A 22,121-nucleotide genomic window follows, 5' to 3' on the forward strand; every position below is an offset into this window, starting at 1 on the left:
TTGAAAATACTAAAACGAAAAATCGATCTTTGAACCATGGATTCTCAAAGTTTAGACATTTATTCCACCCGATAGTGAGATTCCAGGTTAATTACAGACTCGGAAAGCTTTGGAAAATGGTTCACAAAAAAAATAGGCACGAAAAATCACGTTTTTTTTTTGTTTAAACTGCATTTTGGGATAATAAGAAAAATTTTTGAGGAATTTCATTGGCACCGTCGGAAAGAGGAGATCTTAAGCAATAAAAATATATGTGTCTCAATTTTTTCTAGTGTCGAATAGTCTTAGTTATTGGCCGTTGAATAGCAGTGTACCGGTATTGGCGTTTTGGCCGTTTAAGGGTTAAGGCGCTTCCTCAGGCTTGAAACTTAGCCCATGTATGACTCTGACAAGTTTTTCTCCTACAATTCTGAATTGTATGATTTCATATTTCAACCACAGACTATAAAAGCCTAAATGCAGAACCTCTCTGAGTGCTTTTTTCGAAAAACGGCCTGGTTCTTGTTTTATTGCAATTAATTGAAAATTGATGCATTTTTGCACCTGGGAAGTAGCAAACCGCCACCATGAATGTACTCATCGCGAACATAGTTCGTGGGCCCTCTGACTGGCTATGGAACAGCGGGTGGTCTAGAGTGTCATTTTTTCGACGATACTTAAACCATCGTAAACCTAGGATCGAGCCGAGAATTTATATTAAGAGCCTGTCATGCCTCACTCAACTTTCCTATTGTTAGAGATTACAGTCGGCTGAAATAAATTCGAAATTAGCAAATATTAAGAAATTTCATTTTAATACTGTGCATTCGGTATATTACATAACGATGAGACGATTGAAAAAAGAAAGAAGAAAATCGGTTAATCCGTTCAATTTCTGGATACACCTTTTTTTCTCTGCTTCGATTGTACGACAAAAAATACTGAAAAAAAAGATGCTGCGCCCAAAATTGGAAACTGTTGAATGGGAATAGTATGAATTTTACATTTATTTTATTTCCATTTTCTTATTCATTTCAATTATTCATTAATTAATTCTTTCATTTACTCATTCATTTCATTATTTTAATTTCATGGTGGCAAGTTTAAACTGAAAGCTCTGCAATCATAGAGAATCATAATTTTCCTATCTTTTTTCTGGAATCGTTATTTGTTTTAAATACAACTGCTTGCGTTACAATAAATGTGTTGTTTTGGTCAGAATTCATGAACTATTTTGCTTTAAGATTCACATCATTTGGTTCAATTTCATTGCTTGTCATTCGAAAAATTAAAATATTAATGACAGAAAGCGGAGGAGCCTTCTTTTTCGAGTTGGGGACCTAGCCATAGAATTATAAAATTAAATGGCACAGTGTGTACTGTTCATACTATGTTAAAATTTAATAAAAATTATAAATATATTTCCAATCGATTTACAAGATGGAGTGTTTGCGAAATAAATCCATACGAATAAATTTTATCCCCCCCCCCCCCACAGCACCCCGAATATGAGCCAAAAATAAAAAAACTACATTTTTACGTTCATTATTGTTAATTTTTAGCAAATATCTGTCGTCTTTTACATACAAATAATTACTAGTGGACTATTTGAATATTTCCCATTACTTTTTAAACAATTTTCAATTGTTTACAGAAATGTAAATCATTTAAACAATGAAACAGTATTTCCAATCGTTAGGGCAAAAAGGGGAAACAATGCTCAAATCCTAGCATCCTTAGTGGTTAGAAGGTAATTTAAACATTACCTATCGTAGTCAGGCGCCAGACGCGTTCTTAGCGTCATTCCGAAAGGGGAGAGGGATTCATAATTTATCACTACTTTAGGAAATTTCTTATAAAAAGTCTCTACTCAATCGGTAAAGGGATAAATTTTAAATGAATTTAAAGAGGATCGCTTCCTCACAAATCAAGAGCGTTCCTGACTGAAGGGCGTAACCATTACGAAATCACAAATCGGCTTAAATCTAAATTGACACACACAAAAAAGAAAACTCTAAACAAACGAAAGGATAGGCTTACATACTAATTACTGTTGCTTCGATACGCCTCACAAATACCCAATAGGGGCATTAATCCCACTTACGAACTCACTCAAATTGCACAAGAAATGAAAGAAAACTAACTCAAAATTAAAAAAAGCACATAATTAAAGCTTTGGAGGTAGAATTAATTATACTCTTTGCTGACGCTTGCCTCAATCGGACGTGGTTTCTCACAATCCTCAGTCTCTATATGCTAAGAAATTAGTGGACAAATAAGTTCCTTCACACAAGCCGATGGCCAATACTAGACTGGATAACGGTCTGCTGCTCTCAGCCACTCTTCCATCAGTTCCGCCAGAAGTGCCTGGCCGTCAGGTGCTGCCCTCTTTATCCCGACTACCAGTTGTTACTTACGTGTATCAGACTGAATGTTCCCCTGGTGATCTGCCGGCTCGGTGTTTCCTGGCAAGATGGCTACGCCGATTTGTTTTGACATGTGCCGGTCTTAGTGTGATTCCGCACGTCGTAAGTAAATTTGTTTTACGTCACTCAAGTCGGTAAGAAGTCAGTAGACGGTTCCACCGTGTGTTTATAGTGGCTTCGTGGCAAGAAGTGCAACGGCACTGGGTGCAGTTTGCAGTGGTGAAGTTGTGTTGAACGGTGACAAGTGCTATCTGCTTTTTTTGAGATTTTGAGGGAGCGAGGAACACTTACGTCGATTGTGACGAGACGTCAGGTCCCTAAATACAATGAACCTCCGGCTTTCTTATTTAACTTGGATAACAAATAAAAGGTAATTTAAATAATTTCCTAAAGTGTATAAAATAATGTGCTAACCTAACCTATGATTGCTTTATTCACACTCATTCTGCATCCTTCTACACTCATACTCAATCTAATTTGAGCTAGTGTTGACCAAGGGTAATTCTGCGATATTAGATTTAAATGATAATTCGATAAATCTGGGGAATGATCCGTAACGAGTGGCAAGCCACAACGTCACATCAATTATTCAATCTCAACAAATGTAGAAAAGAATCGAATTTTATGATTGAAATGTAATTGTTTGTCATTGTTTGGAGTAGAAAATTTTTCTAAAAACATTATGTAATTATTAAAATGATTATTTATTGTTTATTTTCAAACATTTTTTAAAGTGAGGCAGAGGTGTCCAATTTTTCTACATTGTTATTCTAAGCAACTTTTTGTAGATGTTTTTTGTTTTCTGTTTGTTGTCGGCGTTGTTTTTTTTTACGTAAACCATCCATAATTAATGTGACATAAATTTTTTTTTTAATTAATCATTAATTGCAAAAACAAAAACATTAATATTTTAGCAGAATTTACTAGTCCTCGATATCATTGAATATTATGTTTGACTCAGAAAATACGATTTAAAAAGTAATTGTTTTAACAAGTTATATTTGCTTAAACAATTAAAAGGTGGGTTATCTATTCTTTGTACACACTATACAGTCATGTAATACACTATTTAGTTATTGTAAACAAAGTGATTGAGCAAATTAGGATTGTTTAAACGAATAGAAATTTATTAAACATTGAAAGAAATGTATCAAAATTATGTAATTATTCAACAAAACGTAGAATAGGATACCAATTTAGAAAAAGTGGACATGTCTAGCTCAATGTTCAGAAATTTGAAAAAAAAAACAATAAACTATTGCTTAAATGATATGTTTTTAGAAAAATGTGCTACTCCAAAGAATGACAAACCATTACATTTCAATCAGAAAATACGATTGTTTATTCCATTTTTAGGGATTAAATTATTGTTTCAATAATTTACATTTCTATAAACAATTGAAAATTGTTTCAAAAGTAATGGGAAATATTCAAATTGTCCACTAGTAATTATTTGTATGAAAAAGACGACGGATATTTGCTAAAAATTAACAATAATGAACGTAAAAATGTAGTTTTTTTAATTTTTGGCTCATATTTGGGACGCTGTGGGGGGAGGGAGGGGGGTGTTAAAAATAAAATTTATTAGTATGGATTTATTTCGCAAACACTCCATCTTATAAATCGATTGGAAATATATTTATAATTTTTATTAAAATTTAACATAGTATGAACATTCCACACTGTGCCATTTAATTTTATAATTCTATGGCTAGGTTCCCAACTCGAAAAAGAAGGCTCCTCCGCTTTCTGTTAATAATATTTCGATTTTCGAATGAAAAGTAATGAAGTTGAACCAAATGATGTGAATCTTGAAGCAAAATAGTTCATCAATTCTGACCAAAACAACATATTTATTGTGACGCAAGCAATTGTATTTGAAACAAATAAAGATTCAAGAAAAAAGATAGGAAAATTATGATTCTCTATGATTATTCTTTGAATTTAAACTTGACACCATGAAATTAAAATAATTAAATGAATAAATGAATGAGTAAATGAATCATACTTTTCCCATTCCACAGTTTCCAATTTCGGGCGCAGCATATGTTTCTTTCAATTATTTTTTGTCGTACAATCGGAAAAGAGAGAAAAAAGATGTATCCAGAAATTGAACAGATTAACCGATTTTCTTCTTTCTTTTTTTAATCGTCTCATCGTTATGTAATATACCGAATGCACAGTATTAAAATAAAATTCTTTAATATTCGCTCATTTCTAATTTCTTTCAACCGACTGTAATCTCTAACAATAGGAAAGCTGAGTGAGGCATGACAGGCACTCAATCTAAATTCTCGGCTCGATCCTAGGTTTACGATGGTTTAAGTATCGTCGAAAAAATGACACTCTAGACCACCCGCTGTTCCATAGCCAACCAGAGTTCCCACGAACTATGTTCGCCATGAGTACATTCATGGTGGTGGTTTGCTACTTCCCATGCGCGAAAATGCATCAATTTTCAATTAATTGCAATAAAACAAGAACCAGGCCGTTTTTGCGAGAAAAAAAAAACACTCTGAGAGGTTCTGCATTTAGGCATTTATAGTCTGTGGTTGAAATATGAAATCATACAATTCAGAAATGTAGGAGAAAAACTTGTCAGAGTAATACATGGGTTAATTTTCAAGTCTGAGGAAGCGCCTTAATAGCCTCTCTGCTACATTTTCGGGTGCGAATCTCTCGCAGATGTTTGAAATTTTTGTTGTTCGTTTCCAGAGCTTCTTCCGTCAATTGACCAATGGGGGGGGGGAAGCAAATTCAATAATTTTGGCTTCATAAATGAGAATTTTTTATGCTGTCACTGGCATGTAGTACCAATTATAAAGAATGTCGCATATTTGCGCTGTTTGTTGGAAATATTTTCCGAATTTGAAAAAGTCAATTACGTCTCCTGAAGCCATTGCTTGCAAAGTTATACCGAATCTACGGATCAACTCCCTGTCGACAAGTGTGATTTCGGATGTCAAATCAGGATCTCTGAAAAATCTTCTAGCCGTATTTCCTGTGTTAAACTTCCCCGAGCCATGTTTTGGAACATCTATAATAAGTCACATCTTATCACGGAATTCTTTTTGCACTCTCTGTTTTGCAGTTTTCATTTTCGCTTTCTATTGGTTAGTTTTTGCTTGCCTGTTGCAGAATCCTAAACGATAGCCTATGTGCAGTATCAGTGCCATCAAACGAATCCACGCGTGCAATGTAGAGAGCCCGTATCTGAAATTTCTTACCTTTTCTGATTTATCTGCAACTTTAGATAAGTCGTCCATCTAGGATGGTTGCGCATCACAAGTGTAACATGTGGCAGCAGAAGGAGTTCCGGGAAGAGCCTGACACACCTTTCCATCAACCGTAATCAACGCGAACTCATGGATGACAGTTATTGTGTACAACGACTATTCGGTACTTTTATTTATGGGAACAAGTTTTAATTACACGTCATAGCACTACTGACATCATAACAATTCCAGCATCTGATTAATCTGCTCCACAGAACTTTTGATTATATTCGCTCTGGTCAGATGAGCAATCACAATTATATTTATATTGACACTTTATCACGAAATTTTTCCCTTCTACTATATCCGGTGACAAAATATTTGGAATTTCCAACATACGCTTCACTGTATGATCGCACAAATCTTGCAATTCAACCCTCATCCCAGACTCTGTAACTAGCATACTTTTTCGGGAGGAAGACACTCTCTCGGCTTCTTCAAGACTTTTATAAAGAGGAAAAATGTCAGCATTATGTGCTTTAGCTTGTAGTCTAATAGTTTCATATTAATGTTTCGTCAATTTTTTGTCTTCGGCAAGAGAAATAACTTCTTTTAAAGTTAATGGCTCCATGTGTCCTTCAAATTCTTTATGTTCGCCATGTTCTTCATCTTCATCTCTCGATATCATGCTTCTTATCTCTTTAGCCAAGTTCCTCTTTCCAGAAGAGCATAAATTATTCAAAAAAGCATTCCTAATTTCAATTTGAGGATGAGAGTCAACAAGAGAGTGTTTTTCTTCTTTTAGTCGATTTGGAACTGGTTTCAAAATCTTCTGAAGATCTTCTGCTTACTTTTGTGTGATCCAATGATATGATGGAGTCAGATGATAACCATGCACTGTTTAGTTTGAAAAATTTGTCTGCATTATACTCTTCCATTTTTTTTTTCAAAAGACGGAATGAAGTGCCGCAACAAGATTTCTCTAGTCAAATTGACTTGCTCACTATCTATCAAGTTAGCCGTCCGAAGGTAATCCAACATAATTCTTACAGCTTTACTAGAACTTCCGATTAACAGATCACTTATAATCTTATTCGGCACTCTAATAGGATCCATTTCTAAATGATATGTATACACTAAAACGCACACATACACAGAAAGAATCATATATACTCGAAACTAACACAGAAAAAATTGAAGTTTCCATTGGAATCCATTTTTGTTTCCAGAGGAGCTGCAAAAAAAATGAAGCCCACTTTCTGAAAAGATCTCAAATGTAATTGAGCCTATTCCTAACGACCCTATTTTTTGCTTTGCCCACATGGACATTATCTTTACTTAATAACACACTATTTACCTTAAAGCACACATGTCATGGAACTCTGATGGACATAGCTTAATAAACATAATTAACCTTTAATATTAATTACTGCAATTAAAATATATATAATGAATTGATAAATATCATTTACAGGTTATGTAGCAAATTTGTAAATATAAAAGCTTATTCATATCAGTGCACCAAATTTTGGGAACTTTTTGAACTGCGCTTGCGTTGAACCGTCAACACGATTGGTTACTGTTGGCGGGCTGATTTTGAACAGTGTCGATATTCAAATGTGATATTTATAAAAAATAATAATTAGGAAATGCATTAACAGTGATTTCTTAATCCTAAAATAAGATTTTTAACTGATAGATAAAAATTTAATTCGATTTTAATAAAAAAGACTTTGTAAATTCCGAGTTCACAGAAAGAAAGCATTTTTTTAACTCAATGATTAATCTTGTTTCTGCCGAGTATCTAATTTTTATTTTTTTAATTCACAATTATTTGGCCTAAAATAAAATCAATGAAGTTACTAAAAATAAATTTAAAATTTTGTTTTTTCTGAAGTCAAAATGAAAAAATTTTTTGCAAGAAAATCACAATATTTTTTCATCTCTCACTCAAAAATTCTATTTTCACTGATTCATATTCAAAAAAATATTCGCTTTAAATCATTGGTCGATAAACTTATTATGTATGCTCACATTTATAAATAAGTCATTATCAATAATATTCAATTATTAAAAAGGAAATCTTGCATTAACCCTTTTGAAATTTCTTTTTTTATTTCAAGAAAATAGCCTAAGTATATTTTCAACTTTATAAAGTAAGTATAACGAACTGTATGCGTTTTGATACTGCATATACAGTATCATTTTTCATAACTTTTAAAAGTAGGTTAAAAATAGGTTAGCTAAGTAATGAATTTTCACTTATAATCAATAAAATCGCATTACATTTCCAATTATTAATTGAATAATGATTTTAAATTATGGTAATATAAAGGTGGTGCAGACTTAAACGAATTTTGTGTTAAAAATTCTAAAATAAGTGAACCTTAACAAGTAAGAAAAAAAATGAATAAATATTAATATCGTTTGTGTTTGCTTTACCGACATATACTATAAATCGCTAACTTACCAACCCGACTTTGGAAACGGTTGGCTTGTGAATGGGCCTTGATACTGTTGATGCTGTTTTTTCAAGTGCGCTCTAAACGAACCCATTTAGGTCTCTATAGGTATCTATTGGAGCACAAGTTCCAAATGACACCAACTTTCATTTGAGCCGCAATATGAGTGAAACCCTACTTTTTTCTGTGAAATATCTCAGAACATATGAGTAAAAACGATGAGCAAACTCTTTTTATATAAAAAATCACACCTGGATACTGCGGAAATAAGAAAAACAATCAGCTAAGCAAAAGTATGCGTTGTTTTCGTTGCCTAACTTCAGATCAATAAGACTGTCATTTGTTTCGCTAAAGAACTAACAAATGAAGATCAGCCACCATTGAACTTTAACGCTGAAAGTCGAAGGAACTGTGCACGAGCTGTTGATTTCAATCCATCTAATTAATAGGATCTACTTAATTGTAGAAAATGATATCAGTTCTCGAATGTTAAAAGATTAATAGTGTACAACAAGAATAATCATAAACATTTGGTTCAGAGAGATGAGATAATGTCTTGGTAAAGCCGCGTACCAGAATATATGCGAATTAGCTTATTCAATCTGGAAGAGAAACTTTCTTCAGACTCGTGAATGTCCCGAATTAAAATATGTTATAGAATTTATTTATGACAATTATTAAATTATTGTTCAATTATTCCTTGTATACAAACCCTCTTGTGTTGCACAACTGTAAGTACTGAATAAAAAAAAACTTTTTCTGAAATTAAAAAGAACTGACTGAAAAAAAAACTAGTTTTTACGTCGGCAAATGAGCGAATAATGCATTTTTTAATTAAATTTGCTTAACGAAAACATAAAATTAATCAACTACTTATGAATGTTACTGAAATTGTCCCAAAGTTTCCAATTAAAAGGACTGACATTGAAAAAACGAGTTTTTCCGTCGACAAATGCCCAAAAATGGAAAAAATGATTTAAAAAATCATTAAACTTATCAACAAATGATGAATTTTTCTGAAATTATAATGAGGTTCCTCATTTTTTTAAATAACATCGAAAAAAAAGAACTTCACTGACGACAAATGACTGAATAATGCATTTCTTTATTAAATTTGTTTATAATATTAACAAGAATAGTCTTAAGAGACATTTTTTTCATTAAAATATTGTTTCCATTCAAATTTCTTGCTATGTAACTTTAAAAAACGCTAAATTATTGAAAATTATATAAAACACATTTTCAATAAATAATTTGTTTATACCAAATTTGTTGTTTTATTGTATCATGATCTTTATATCATGTAAATTTTTGAAACGTCGGTGAATACAACAATTTTCATATTATTGACGAGCACCCGGAATGTCAAACAGAAAAAACTCCCATTTTTTCGTGATATTTATTTATAAGAAAATTGAAAAACTAAATTAAAAATCAGGCTCGAGAACTTTCTTTGAAATTTTATCAGCTTTTTTTAAATACATCCAAATCGGTCGACAGCTTCAGCCGGAATCGTATTTTGTACCAAAAAATGTACTTTTTCCCCATTGTGTGACGTAATGAAAGTTTTCAAGATGAAAATCCTTTTGAAGATATTTAACCATTCATTTTTGGCAGAGATAAGCAACAATCTTATCATGGTATAAGTTATCAGAAATTGTCGCCATACTCACATGTTGCAATTCATCTCGCTCGTTGTAGTAGGTAAATACTGTAAAAATGGATGCCTGATTATTATTGTAATGAGAAGACTGGATAGCATTTTGAAAAAATTAAGCATAACTTTCCGCGAAATCAAAAATGATTAAGAAAACTCTAACCAATAGAGTGTCTTTGAGATTCTTGATTAACGATGCTTGCATCTTGGCACAAAATTCGTGAGATTTCAAGTTTATACGTTTTACGCAGATTCATTAAAAATAGATCATTAAGATCTTGTAAAATTTTCACTTTGATGTAAATCAGCAATAACTAGTATCCAGAACAACAAAAAAGAATCAAATTGATTTCTTCAGAGTTTCGGCTTCAGAATAAGTTGGAAAATTGAAAAACAAGTTCGTGATCAAAATTTACTTAAATTGACAAAATCAAGGCCGAGTCTAAATGTTATAAGAGATTCTATGCACATATTCAAATAAAAATTTGTTCATAAAATAAAATTTTGGGACAACTGTGTATGGACAATCAATAAATATTGTAAACTGACGAAATATAATAGTAAGCAATCACTCATCTGGAGGAAAATCAACATCATTTCTGTGAAGAGTAGTTTATACTTCTTAGTAGTTTATACTTTTTATATGACCCTCTAACAAACATTGCTAAATTATCCATTTTCTGATTTCATGTCATTGTGAATTATCTTGAACGCGTTGAAAGAATGGTAGACTTGTAAACTAGTCTGTGGAATACATAAGGATTGCACCTGAGCACGAGCATTGGGAATGCCTTCATATCGAGGCCTATATCTCAGAAACTATTTGCTGAATCATTTTTTTACTAAGGACCTTTTTTGAAGCCGAAAAATCAAGCTTTCTTCGAAGAATATTTAGAAGAATATAAAAATACCTTGAATAGCAAAAAATTAAATAAACAATTAGATTGTTTAAAAAATGTTTAACATTTTTTTATCTTCTTGGTAGTAAGGTAAAATAAAAGAGTGAAGAAGAACCTTTCAAAATTAAAAATTAAAATTAAAGGCGGCTGATAATATATCAGTCTCCCATGCTAAAACTTTCTAAGTTTTATCCATGCCCACCTTAAAATCGTTCCGAATTATAGAGAAATAATACTGGAGATAATTGAAATATGAAATAAAATCTCAAAACTACCATGAAATTTGGAAGCCAAACAACACAAATTTTTTGTTGATCATATAGTGATTCTGTATTCTTCAACACTAAAAACGAAATGCTTATTGTATAATCGTTTGGTGATCGTTTATATAAATAAATAAAAATAGTACATAAGATTTTTGAAACTTTTACCTCAAAGTTAACACAAGCACATAAAACATAAAAGTGTTATATCTGGTAAACTAGACCATCATACCTATATGTCTATGGGGTCGCTACCCATGAATCTGGTGTCAGATTTGCTCCATTACATCAGGTTTTTGTGAAAATTAACCTTTTTGGCTATTTTCAAAAACGTTATAGGGTGCGAACCTAATGTTCTAAAAAAAAATTATTTCTGTCGCCTATATTGAGCGCTGACCACCCGGGCGACGTTGGGAGCGAGCGTGCGTGCAGCAATAACCTTTTACCACTCATACCAGGGAAAGGAAATAATTTTTTTATTATAATCAACTAAACCTGACGTGATGGACCAAATCTGACGCCAGACCCCTAAAACATATAAGTATGGTGGTCTAGTTCACCTGACATAACATTTTTTTGTGTGCATGTGTAGTTCTTCAGCAGCGGAGATGATAACATTTAATAACAAATTTATTTTGCTTAAAAAATGTATTTTACCTTACAGAAAGAGAAATTCGTTAAGTTGCTGGACCAACTGCACAACTCTTTAAGGATAGACCTCTCTATGTATCGAAACAACTTCCCAGCCTCGAGTCAGGAGAAACTAATGGACTTAAAAAGCACAGTAGACCTCCTAACCAGTATAACTTTCTTCAGGATGAAAGTCCAGGAACTAACAAGTCCTCCTAGAGCCAGTACAGTTGTAAAAGACTGTGTTAAAGCCTGCCTTCGATCAACCTATCAATTCCTCTTCCAAAATTGCTACGAACTCTACAACAGAGAATTCCAGGTGGATCCCAGTGAGGCAAAAAGGGATCCAGAGGATCGAGAGCCTGGCCTGGAATCTCTGGATTTCTGGCACAAATTGATAGCATTGATAGTATCTGTGATCGAAGAAGACAGAACCAGTTATGCACCTGTGCTCAACCAATTTCCTCAGGAACTTAATATCGGACAATTGTCTGCTGCAACAGTCTGGTCTTTATTTGCAGTGGACATGAAGTATGCCTTGGATGAGCATGAGCAGCATAGACTCTGCAAGTCGTCAGCTTACATGAATTTGCATTTCAAGGTCAAGTGGCTTTACACAAACTACGTTCATGATGTGCCACCTTACAAAGGCGCTGTTCCTGAATATCCAGCTTGGTTCGAACCTTTCGTTATGCAGTGGTTGAACGAGAATGATGATGTCTCTCTGGAGTATCTGCATGGAGCTTTTAGCAGAGATAAAAAGGATGGGGTAGGATAATCAATTTTTTTAAGATTGATTTGACATAACTTGAAGAATTGTATCTTTTTATTATCTGATATTCTCATTTTATCATCACAGTTTCAAAGAAGCAGTGAACACGCCCTCTTCAGTGTTTCTGTGGTTGACGTATTCACCCAATTAACTCAGTGCTTCGATGTAGTTTCAAAACTAGAATGTCCTGATCCCGAAATCTGGAAGAGGTATATGAAGAGGTTCGCGAAAACAATTGTCAAGGTCCTAGAAGCTTATGCAACGATAGTGAAGCAAGAGTTTCCGAGTCATCTTAAAGACGAGCGTATCGTAAGAAACTGCTCCGAACTCTTTAAACATAGTACTACAATCAAAGGTTATTCAAGGTTTCTAAATTCCTTTTTCAATTCTAGGCTTGTATTCTGATGAACAACATCCAGCAGCTGAGAGTCCAACTTGAGAAGATGTTTGAATCAATGGGTGGAGAAAAGCTGGAACAGGATGCAGCGGACATATTAAAGGAATTGCAACAACAACTAAACGGAGCCTTGGATGATCTGGCGATGCTGTTCGCCAGGAGCCTCGAACCTAGGATAACAGTTTCCGTCCGAGAACTTGGAGACTTGCTTGTTGCGATAAAGGGAGGTGGACAAATAAATCAACCAGCTCCGAGAATGAATGTTTCCGTGGAAGCTGATGAAGTCCTCAGACCACTGATGGATCTTCTTGATGGAAGTTTATCACTTTATGCCCAGTCTTGCGAAAAGACGGTGCTGAAGAGGCTGCTCAAGGAATTATGGAAAATTGTAATGAGAATTCTTGAGAAGACTGTCGTACTACCTCCAATGACTGATAAGAGTGTAAGTAGTTTTAAAGACATGTTTCTAAAGACTCTTCCGCATTCTTTTCCCGATTTGAAAAATTTATTCCCAATTATAAAAGTGGTTAGATCGTCTGATTGTCTGATCGTCTTATTCAACAGATGATGCTCAAGAATCTGACAGACAACGCGAAGAATTTAGCTGCGAATGCAAAGATCGAAGACATGTCAAGGATATTCAAGAATCACATGGCAGGAAAACCAGACGTGAAAGGCGCTCTCAGCGGTGTGATGGTTGGTATCTAAGATTCAAATCCTCATTGATTTCAGATTTAGATACTCGTTTCTTTAAAATAATTTGTTTAATGTGGGATTTTACAGGACATCTCTAAAGAGGTCGAAAAGAACCTTTCGCCAAAGCAGTGTGCAGTTTTGGAATGTGCTCTTGATACCATCAAGCAGTACTTCCACGCAGGAGGAAATGGGCTAAAGAAAACATTCTTGGAGAAGTCGCCAGAGTTACAGAGTCTTCGATATGCTTTGAGTCTGTACACCCAGACGACGGATACACTCATCAAAACCTTTGTCACTTCTCAAATCAGCCAAGGTAAGAATTTTTAATTTTTCAAAACTTGTAATTAATATTGAAAGGGCACAAGGTTGATCTAGATCTCTTCACTGACCTAGTAGAGATGAGAATGATGAAAGAAATTATAGTCTAGTGAACACCTATCAAGGTTTGAAACTCCGGCCCTTTTAAACATATCTAGAATGTGTTACATTAAATCAGAATTTATCACATTAATGGAAATTTGATACACTTGTCATAACTCCATTGCAGATACCAAATACATTTGATACAGCAAAAGAAACTACATTTAATAGTTAATCAGACACTTTTTAAATCATTTCTGGTCATTTCAAAAAGACTAAATAACCGGTTCATAGCAAATTTACAACAACATAATGTAAATTGTCAGTGCCTCTGAACGATGCGACAACAATGAATCAGCGTCAGCGCTCGATGAGCAGCGAAAGGGGTGATGAAGGAGAGGGACTCGAGGGTATGGAAAGCCTCGAGGAACCCCTTCGCCAGAGCAAGCCCCCTCTCCGTCGGGAAAGTCGTCAAGGTACCAGACAAATTTTAAGTGGAACTGATGGGAATCGAGCTCCACTCTCTTGCGAATTTAGATACTACTAGGAAGTAGTTGACTGTTTGTTGCATTTTATCGAGACGTCTTTAGTTTTCCAAAATGATAAAATATTCTATTTGAAGTTGAATGTTTTTTCTTTTAAGAGAGACACCAGAAAATTTTCAACCTGTTAACAGTGTGGCTGCTGTATCGAAAATCTTATGAGATCAAGAAAAACCATGAATTTACAATAAAATCATTTTTTTAGTATGAATTTTAAGTTTTTAGTAGAAAAATCTGTTCAATCACTTCAAATTTCACTAATAACTTGATATCGCATAGAATTATCGAATTTTTATGGTATTCAATTTAAAAAACTTTCAATTTGGAAAGGTTAAATTGAATTTTGAGATTATTTCATGTACGGAACATTCAGTTCACAATGTATCAGACGTATTTTCAAATTATTACAAATCTTTAAAATTGATTAATTTTAATAATAAATATTAAGTCCTTTTTACCTAAAAGTTATTGAAATCTTGACCACTCGAAATTCCTTTGCACTATATTATTATCTGCATAACCACTAATATTTTCAGTTCGAAATAAAAGTATTCACTAGAGGGATTTTTTATAAATCAAGGAAGATTTCAATTTTTTTAATATTCCTATTTGTTGTTTCATGCGGACTTGAACTGAACTGAAATTATAATTTTTATTATCCTTACTAAATTTCCCATATAAAATTATGGCATTTTTAATTTTGAAATTGAGTAGATGCACTGGTAATCGTCACGGTATTAGTTATCGTCAGATGGCTCAGCATTTTTCGTATAACAAGACTGGCACTTGCCGCGTGTGATAATAATTGCCCTTTGTGAAAGTAATAATTGCGATTTAGTACAATTACCAGCATTTTTAGTTTCCATTTTGGCTTAAGGTGACGATTACTAGTGCATTTACCTTGTGCAATTTGTAAAATTTCAAGCTTCAACTGTTGTATTTTTCAGGTTTTCAGTTACAAATTGAAAAATATTAATATATTATGTACATTATTAAACGTATGAACTTAAAATTGCTGAATTTTAAATGCTTCAAGTTTTTGACTGCTTCTACTTTAAAATTTTTCAACATTACAAGCTTGATTCTAACCACTTTTATATTTGGGAATAAATTTTGCAAATCGGGAAAAGAACGCGGAAAATGGCCGTGAATTTGTTTCTAGAAATTTCGCGGCCACTCTGTATTATAAATCCAAATAATCTCGTTTCCACTCCTGCTTTACATCATTTTGCTCTATTCTGATCCAGTAGATCTAGAGATCTTTAATTAGATTTTTTACCAATTCCTGTAAGATGCTATACCTCTGCTTCATTTGCAATATAAAATCCGCTCAAAATTGTAAAATACCATTTTTTTGTAGTGATTTTATATATTTGATAAGATTTTTGAAGACGTCTCGATACGCGATAGTCACTCTAGGTGCTGCTGCTACATATAACTGCTGCTGCTATATTGCTGCTACCGAAAAACCTTGCTGATCCACGCAGTATATTATCTTCCAACTTAAAAACACGCTATGATCTTGACACAAACAAAATATCCGGTTTCAGTGGATTTCACATTATCCGCCTTATACGAAATTTCCACCTGCAATATTTGCAATTTCTATAGAAAATGTTTTCAGCATCCAGTGTGTTTCATGCTCTTTAGAAATTATGTAGTAAACCTTTCAACTGTTGACTAAACCACGTGACTTTTTTCATGCTCCTAAAAAAATGTTTATGTACCTTATCAAAAAACACTTTTCTTCAAAAATTGCTTGAATGCTTCAATCGTAAATATACTAGTCCTGGAGTTTTAAAAATTTGTGATTTTTTAAACTTAACATTTTATAAGAGAATTCAACTCCACTTTTGAGAATGGTAACAAATTGTTAAGAAATAATAATCCTTGAAGCTATCCAACATAAGTAGAGCATGTAGTGTACTTTGGCACAAGTGAGCAGAAACTGTGGGTTGAATAATAATTAGAATTTTAGCTTATAGATCTAGATTCTAGAAAATGGTTTTTTTCATCCTAAGATTGGAAATTAAGTGAAAAGAGTGGCAAAGTAATATGAGTAATTTTCAGAGCAATTTTTAAAATATTTTTATTCCAGATACCGCTGGGTCAGAAGACGGTTCTGTGGGCGAAGTCAGCATCCAGGTTGATCTTTTCACGCACCCTGGTACTGGAGAACAGAAAGTTAGCGTCAAAGGTAAGTTTCAATTTAAATATTCTCATCTTCACCCTTTGAATGTAGAAATAACTTCGTTTTGAATTTAAAAGCTTTCGATCTTAATGGTATCAATTCGGAAAATTTAGACTTAAAATTATAAAATCTTTAATTTAAAGCTTCCAACCATCCAACCAAAAAACAAACGAGCTTCCTTCTTACCAATATTTCATGTCAAATTACAGTCGTGGCTGCGAATGATCTAAAATGGCCCTTAGCTGGAGGAATGTTTAGACCATTTGTTGAAGTTAACCTGATTGGACCACATCTAGCAGACAAAAAGAGGAAGCATGCGACCAAGTCGAAAAGCAATAATCTGTCTCCAAAGTTCAACGAAACCTTTCACTTGTAAGTAATACAGTAATACAGGAATCGAGTGATTTAATTTCATGTCAGAATTCGCTTTAAGCAGACAAGCTCTCTGGGGCCATTTACAAGAATAACGAATTCAATTTTCTCATTCGCAGCATAATTGGAAACGAGCAGAACCTTCTGGACTACCTCGAGTTGCACATCTGCGTGAAAGACTACTGCTTCGCCCGAGAAGACAGACTGGTTGGAGTGGCAGTAATGCAGCTGAAGGACATTGTCGAACAAGGCTCCTGTGCTTGCTGGTTGTCGCTTGGTAGGCGAATCCAGATGGATGAGACGGGTTGGACCATCCTACGAATTCTCTCGCAGCGAAACAACGACGAAGTCGCCAAGGAGTTCGTGAAACTAAAAAGTGACATCAGACAGGAGAATCCTCTGCCGAATCCCACTTGAAGCGATGAATGAAGGAACAAGAAAATCAACAGCAGTGTAACTAGTCCTTCAAGCTTCGAAAGAGCCTCAAGGTGAAAAGGATTTTCCTAAGTCCCTGAAAATGACGAGACCCACAGAGGAAAATGTTTTGTCCCTAAAGCACAAAGCCTTGTCATGAAGACTGATGAGATCCGCATTTCGTGTAAAACCTGGAAGAAAATTCAGTGAACAACTTTAGAACCTTTGAACTTGAATCCAAAGTTTTCCTTCAGAAACTGCTGACAGGATCTTGTCCATCAACGAGTTCTTCCTTCTTTTTGTACAAGAACTTTCCTTCTTCCATCGGAGGAAAGCCATCGGAAATGTCCAAGGATCTAAATGAATAGAATTCTGAGAAACACCAGCGCCGAGACACTATATAGAGCTTCGAACTCTTCCTTGTTTAAGCGCAAAGCGGTGTCTCAAAAATACGTACATATGAAAGGTGAAACACTGCTGCCAGTACGCAATATTTTTAAGGTATAAAGTGAAGTTGAAAGTTGAATTGAATGATACGAGCTCGTCTGCGGAGAGTGACGAGGGACTCGAAAATATTAGTTAGCTTTAAGAAAAATGGGTCTTTGAGACGACTCGTTGTTCCAGACACACTTAAGAATTTAAGTCTGCGTCCAAAGTGACATAAGAAGCGAGGAAGTCGAGGATAGAAGTAGCAAGAAGAAGAAACTTCATGCTGAGGTCTGCGTCGACTTTTTCGCAAGAAAGAATGAGTTTACTGTAGATATATGATGCGTTGTTGACGAACAAGTTTTTCTAATACAGAATAAGGTAGCATTGCGTACGACCAATAGGTGCACCTTGACGTCACTCATGGTGCGCCACTAGTTCTAATAAACATTATACTGTAACGAATGTTCTTATCGTAAGAGTATCAGGTCGAAGAATCTGTCTGCTGTGGGGAATGATTTCGGATTCCAGTTGCAAATAAGAATTTTCGGAAATTTGTGCTTCTCCTGCGAACGTCGATACTCAATTGCTCATCCTCTTCATCATTCCTAAGACATGTAAATGCTCGAACGCCAACGCAGACGCACACGCGTACGCCACACAGTTTGAAACGAGTTTCACGTTATATTTAGTGCATTACATCCGTACAGTGATCTGGAATAGGAATTTACTGTTTATAATCACCCAAGGGTCGTATTTCTTAACCGATTACAATTTTCTTATGAATTCTCAGCATTAAAAAATGAGTTTTTCTAGTAGTTAATTTGATTTTTCTGGCTAAAAGTAATTAACCATTTTCTTCAAAGGCATTTAGAATATTTTGAGATTTTTCAAAAATTAATAATATAGATCGTTAATAACGTAGATCTTTTTAACCATTTTTTTAATCAATTTATTTAAGAATATTTATCACGAAAAAAGTAATAGCACAAGTGGCAACTGCGGAAAAATGGCCATAGAGTCCATGTAGTAGACAATTGCTTTCTTAATCCTATTTCTTGTGTAGTATACATAAAGAATTGTATTGTATAACAACGAATTGAAATTTAATTAAACTGCATAAGAATTTAATTAATTTTTGTCATTTAATCCGATCGAAATTTTAATTGTTGAACATAGAGATTCATGTCTCAATCTATTATTCTCATTTCAACATAAACTTTTCTACTATGTTAATTGGTCTGCTCATGAAACTTAATGGGTAAAGAATTATTTATAACCTTATTAGTTATTTAGAAGTTTATTACTTAATAAAAATTTTCATTATTATTATCGTTCTAATAGTAAATTGCAACTAGTTTGAGACAGAGTAAATTTTTTCTATAACAAAGTGACATACGGTGGGTTTTGTTTCAATAAATTGTTTGTAATAATTTAACAGAATTGTAATACAATATCTCTGATTTTTTAGTCTTTCTGCACTAGTTCTGACTAACAATCACTTTATCTCCGAAATGAATTCCGAGGTCGAAAATCATATCGCTGAAATGAACCATTTTGTAGCTGTATTTGCACAAGTATTGTTAAACAAAAAACAAACATACACATTGGGTCCCTTGCATTCAATTGTCCCTCTTAAATTGGTAAAGAAATGGATCCTGTGAACCTATTTGTCCGCAAAAGTCCATTTCTCGACTACTACTATGCAGCTACTCAGCGAGAAACTCGTACACTGGTATTTCTATCCAGACCCTAACGCAAAACGTAGCTACGCTAGTTTAGGTGCATTCGAGCAAGTACAGGCCTTTATTTCCTAATTTTAAATGTTTCATGCTTGGCTTGCATCTGAAAATTGAGAAATTTCTCCAACGATTAGCTCTTGCTCAGTGTTATCCTCGTCAATTTTTAAAAAATAACTTACAAGCACTTGTAACGCATTTTTTTTAATGGTAACGAGCCGAGCACTGATTGAATTTTAAAACTTGGATTGGAATTGATGTGACGACGTGCGCACGAGACAAAACAATTATGTTGAACACTATTTTCGAATCTCCTGCGTGAAAAACAAATGCACGTTACTTCGAATTTATTAAATTCCATCATTCCGAGGCAAGTTTTTCCCGATTCGATCCAGTTTCTACTTCGTAACATATGTATAGGTCAAAAATTCAAATTGTGTATAGCATTTAAAGTTAACGTAGCAACGAGCGCGGAATTTTCCAGCGGAGTATCATTAACAAAAAGGAGAAATGTAGAGAAAATTTCAGCAGATCCTTCGTAGATCGTTGATATTTAATTCTCATTTAATTTCTAAACTACAAGAACTTCTGCTGAAATGTCAAACCAGGAATATATTATTTCAAATATTCTCAAATATTCTGGAGAGCTCTATTTCTTCTTCGTGTGAAATCAAAGTTTCAATTCGAACGTCATTATCAGTGAATTCGCGATCTCGTCAGAATCTTCATTTGTAAATTTTTCCGTTGCCTAAATAAGGATGTAGAGATACGAAAAGGCTGCATTCAGTCGGTTTCCTCGACGTTGATATTTAGAACTTGTCTTATTTGTAAAGAAAGAAATATTAAAATTGTTGATTTTTAAATTACCCTGTTTTTTCTATATTCTTATTAATCTTAAGGAATTTGAAGATTCGATTTAATATATTTGATTGTTGTAATATTGCAACGCAGACGAAACCGATACAAATTTCCTTCTTACTCTTAGCTTGTATTCTTATGTCGTAAGCTAAACAAAACATCTCACATATTCTGTGATAATTACCCCTAAATATACACATACTCGAGATCAAATTTTACTTGAAGACAACATTTCTTCACAAATATCCCATACGAATATTTACACCATGTACAATTACATATAAATTTACATAAAGACATTTTCCATCCCAAAATCAGTATTCTTCTCTTTTAAAAAATCATTTCGATTCCCTTTCGACGTATACACTCATGACAAAATAAGGAGAAAAGACATGGTAATGCTTGCAAATTCTCGGAAAGATAACCTCATAATCTGCAGACAAAATCAGCATTTGTTCGAAAATTGTTCAATCAAATGAAAGCAGTTGATAGCTTTCTAATTTAAAGCATCAAAACTACTTGACTTTCAATATGACATTTTCTTAATTTCGAAACTTCAAATTTGAAGAAGGTAGTTTCAAAAATTTGCTTTATCGTCTTGAAAGCTTCGAAGTCTTCGAATTTGAACTTACTAAGTAGAACATATGAGTGCAACGAGGGTTTAACCATTTTTTTTCGGAATTTAATTGGATTCTTGTACATTTTTTAAAGTCTTTTTAATTCTTTTTAATTTTTTAATTTTACCTCAAATTGAGATCAGTTTTCCTCGACTTTAATGAATTCGGTTGTATTTAAGTGAAAACTTGAAATCTAGCAAATATAGTAATGTCTGTTACACTATTATGATTTCCCGCGACCGAATATGAATAAGTTTAAAATATAAAAAATCGAAGACCGAAAAATCATAAGCAAATTCCGAAGAATTCACTTTTCGGATTTTTTATAATCTTTGAATTCTTGAATTCCGGTTTACATCAAAATTGCTAGTGGTAAAACTCTTGCGGTACTATCAGTTCGAAAATGAATCAATTTTACTCCTCAAATTTAAAACGTAAAAAATTAAACGCATTCATATTAAAAAAATTAAATCTAGAAGCTTTCCAGTTTATAAACTTTAAATTTTATGGTTTTAAATTTTTTAATCCTTGGAATCTGAACTCGTCAGAATTGAAATATCTTAATGTTTAAACACTTTTAATTCTAGAATAACGATTCAGTTGCTGTAAGATAACAAAGTTTACAAATAAATTTTTTTTAACTTTCAAGTATGAAATTTTTTACATATTAAAAATATTTTAAAGTTCCCGAATTTCAGAAATTTCATTTTTTTAATTAAAAGCCTTTGATTTTGAACCTATAACCCAATTTTAATCAGATTCATTTTCAAAAGTTTTCTACTAGAGTATTAAAAATACGTGAGATTCAATTTTAAAAGTTTAAAAGCTAATTTTCAGATAATTAAGTTTTTAATTGTTTCCAAATTGGTTTTAGCAGAATTTGTATTTATTAGAATTTTTCAAAATAATATGTTTTTAGGTCAAGGCATTAAAATTTGAAGTTTCGAATTTTACAATTTTTCAGTTTTGGAATTTAGATACATACTTTGACTTGTCAGGTTCATATTTTATAATAAATTTCTAAATTCAAAGTTCTAAAATTTGAAGAATTTAGACATTTAAACGTGCTGCAATAAATACATGTTTCGAACATCATATCTGAACAAGAAAGCATCATTCTGCTTTCTCAAGTTATCAATAAATATACAACAGCCACAAATTGTTATTGCAAAAACTCGAAAACTTTTTATTTGCAATTCAGCCCTG

The 22,121-nt window shown here is 33.3% G+C and overlaps 1 protein-coding gene across 5 annotated transcripts in view; it reads left to right on the forward strand.

Moving 5' to 3' along the window:
* Positions 1–21,040, forward strand: part of LOC117177790 — a 177,961-nt gene extending 156,921 nt beyond the window's left edge. For 3 of the 5 annotated variants that reach the window (XM_033368714.1, XM_033368715.1, XM_033368716.1), the window contains 9 exons: positions 11,566–12,300; positions 12,391–12,612; positions 12,696–13,142; positions 13,265–13,396; positions 13,484–13,709; positions 14,083–14,232; positions 16,397–16,495; positions 16,699–16,861; positions 16,981–21,040. In XM_033368714.1, coding sequence (XP_033224605.1) covers positions 11,566–12,300; positions 12,391–12,612; positions 12,696–13,142; positions 13,265–13,396; positions 13,484–13,709; positions 14,083–14,232; positions 16,397–16,495; positions 16,699–16,861; positions 16,981–17,278 — 2,472 coding nt within the window. In that variant the 3' untranslated portion in view covers positions 17,279–21,040. The remainder of the gene's footprint in view (positions 1–11,565; positions 12,301–12,390; positions 12,613–12,695; positions 13,143–13,264; positions 13,397–13,483; positions 13,710–14,082; positions 14,233–16,396; positions 16,496–16,698; positions 16,862–16,980) is intronic. The other 2 variants (XM_033368717.1, XM_033368718.1) reach the window with 1 other exon arrangement.
* The last annotated feature ends 1,081 nt before the right edge of the window (positions 21,041–22,121 follow it).

The sequence above is a fragment of the Belonocnema kinseyi genome, chromosome 8 (assembly GCF_010883055.1).
Source record: "Belonocnema kinseyi isolate 2016_QV_RU_SX_M_011 chromosome 8, B_treatae_v1, whole genome shotgun sequence".
NCBI classification, from domain to species: domain Eukaryota; kingdom Metazoa; phylum Arthropoda; class Insecta; order Hymenoptera; family Cynipidae; genus Belonocnema; species Belonocnema kinseyi.